Source organism: Cynoglossus semilaevis, chromosome W (assembly GCF_000523025.1).
Source record: "Cynoglossus semilaevis isolate Cse_v1.0 chromosome W, Cse_v1.0, whole genome shotgun sequence".
In the NCBI taxonomy this organism is placed as follows: Eukaryota; Metazoa; Chordata; class Actinopteri; order Pleuronectiformes; family Cynoglossidae; genus Cynoglossus; species Cynoglossus semilaevis.
This window is the reverse complement of record NC_024327.1, coordinates 12,155,669-12,157,277: the sequence shown is the minus strand read 5'-3', so window position 1 is coordinate 12,157,277 and position 1,609 is coordinate 12,155,669. Positions and strand designations below refer to the sequence as shown.

Sequence of the window (1,609 nt, the reverse complement as noted above, 5' to 3'; positions counted from 1 at the left end):
GTTTTGCATAACACAGTGTTTTTTAAGGATTTGTTAGGGGAGCGTAGTCGGCAGCCGTGAGAACGCGGCACTTTTTTTTTTTTTTTTTTTAGAAATAAAAAACCAAAATTTTTTTTTTTTTTTTTTTTTTTTTTTTTTTTTTTTTATTTCTCTCTTTTCTTCCCGTGGTCAAAAACGATTTCTGTCATATGCCTGCATGTGCATATATGTGCCATGGTTTAGCTTTATAAAATCAGTTCAAGGTCAGCAAGCAAATTACCAAAAGAAATACATAAGGTGCACCAGGTTATAAGGCGCACTGTTGATGTTTGAGAAACGTAAAGGCTTGTGCGCCTTATAGTGTGGAAAATATGGTGTGTGTGTGTGTATATATGTGTGTATATATACAGTATATATGTGTATATATATATATTATATATATATATATATACACACATGTTCAGGAGTGCTGTCAGCTGACAACTTACACATCGGTGTGGCCATGAAGCCAAGCAACTTGAAAAAGCACAAATATAGGAATTAGAATGAGGAACTGACTCATTTATTAGAAACATGTTGAAAGTTATTTCTTTAATACGTTTGTTTTACTCTCAGCAACAACAGGGCAGGTGTGAACGATGTGATTTGTTACTGTTATTTTCAGATTCTGCAGATGAAAGAAACGACCAACCCCTTCTCAGTGGCAGTGTTTAATGACATTCTGTACTGGTCTGATGCCAAAAAGAGAGTAGTGCAGGCAGCCCATAAGAACTCAGGCAAAAAATGCCAAGTCCTGCCTGCTGAAGAGACCCAGACAAGCATTTGGTGTAAAGGTAAATATAAAAGTTCAGGGGAAAAAAAACAAAAAAAAAAACAGTTTCTGCTGCTATAAATGGCATAACACACACTCACCCTTTGTTTTTTAATAAAGAAGTCCCTGTGTATGTTATTTGTAATTACAAACAGGTTTAAAAATTTTGCTGACATGATATTGCAGTATGTGGTGGGTTTCTTTTGTGTATTTAAATCAAGTGGATTTTACTGACGCATGGATACCAGACAACAAATTTGGGCTTGGAGATGCTGTTGTGAAAACACTGCAATGCTACGTCTCTGGAGCAGTTTTAGTAACTGCTACAAATGTACATCACATACTTACCACATCTGCTCCTGTGGCATTTGCTTGGCTTCCAGTTCATAAAAAAAGATTGCATTCTTAAGAGCTTGAACCTGCTTTTGAAGTCATGACAAATTTGAGCCAAAGTAAGAAATGACAAAGATTTGGATTTTCTTTACCACGGGAGTGAAAGAGCAGCTTGAAAGAGCAGCCCCAAAAATCATCTTTGGAAAACTGCTCGTCGTAGATGTACCAAAAGTGAGAGGCATGTGTGTCAGGTACATCCTGTAACTGACAGTGGCATATCCTGAACAGTACAACGTTCAGATTGTCTTTAGTGAGCTGGCCAGTGCTTCATGTGAAGCAAAAAAAAAAATCCTAAAATTCTTCTGATCTTATGTTGCTGCTTGTCTTGCAGATTATCCACCCATGGCTGCAGATTGGTCCTGAAAGCCCCTGTGAGAAGATCTACTGTTCCCACATGTGTGTGCTTGCTCCAGGCCCAAGAGCTGT

The 1,609-nt window shown here is 37.7% G+C and overlaps 1 protein-coding gene across 1 annotated transcript in view; it reads left to right on the top strand.

Moving 5' to 3' along the window:
* The window catches only part of LOC103397210 (low-density lipoprotein receptor-related protein 4-like), an 11,067-nt gene that overhangs the window by 6,287 nt on the left and 3,171 nt on the right, over positions 1-1,609 (top strand). Inside the window, 3 exon segments of the mRNA XM_025052936.1 lie at positions 644-775; positions 777-812; positions 1,515-1,609. The exon segment at positions 1,515-1,609 is cut by the window's right edge and continues 100 nt beyond it. Of these exon segments, the coding sequence (XP_024908704.1) occupies positions 644-775; positions 777-812; positions 1,515-1,609 (263 nt within the window).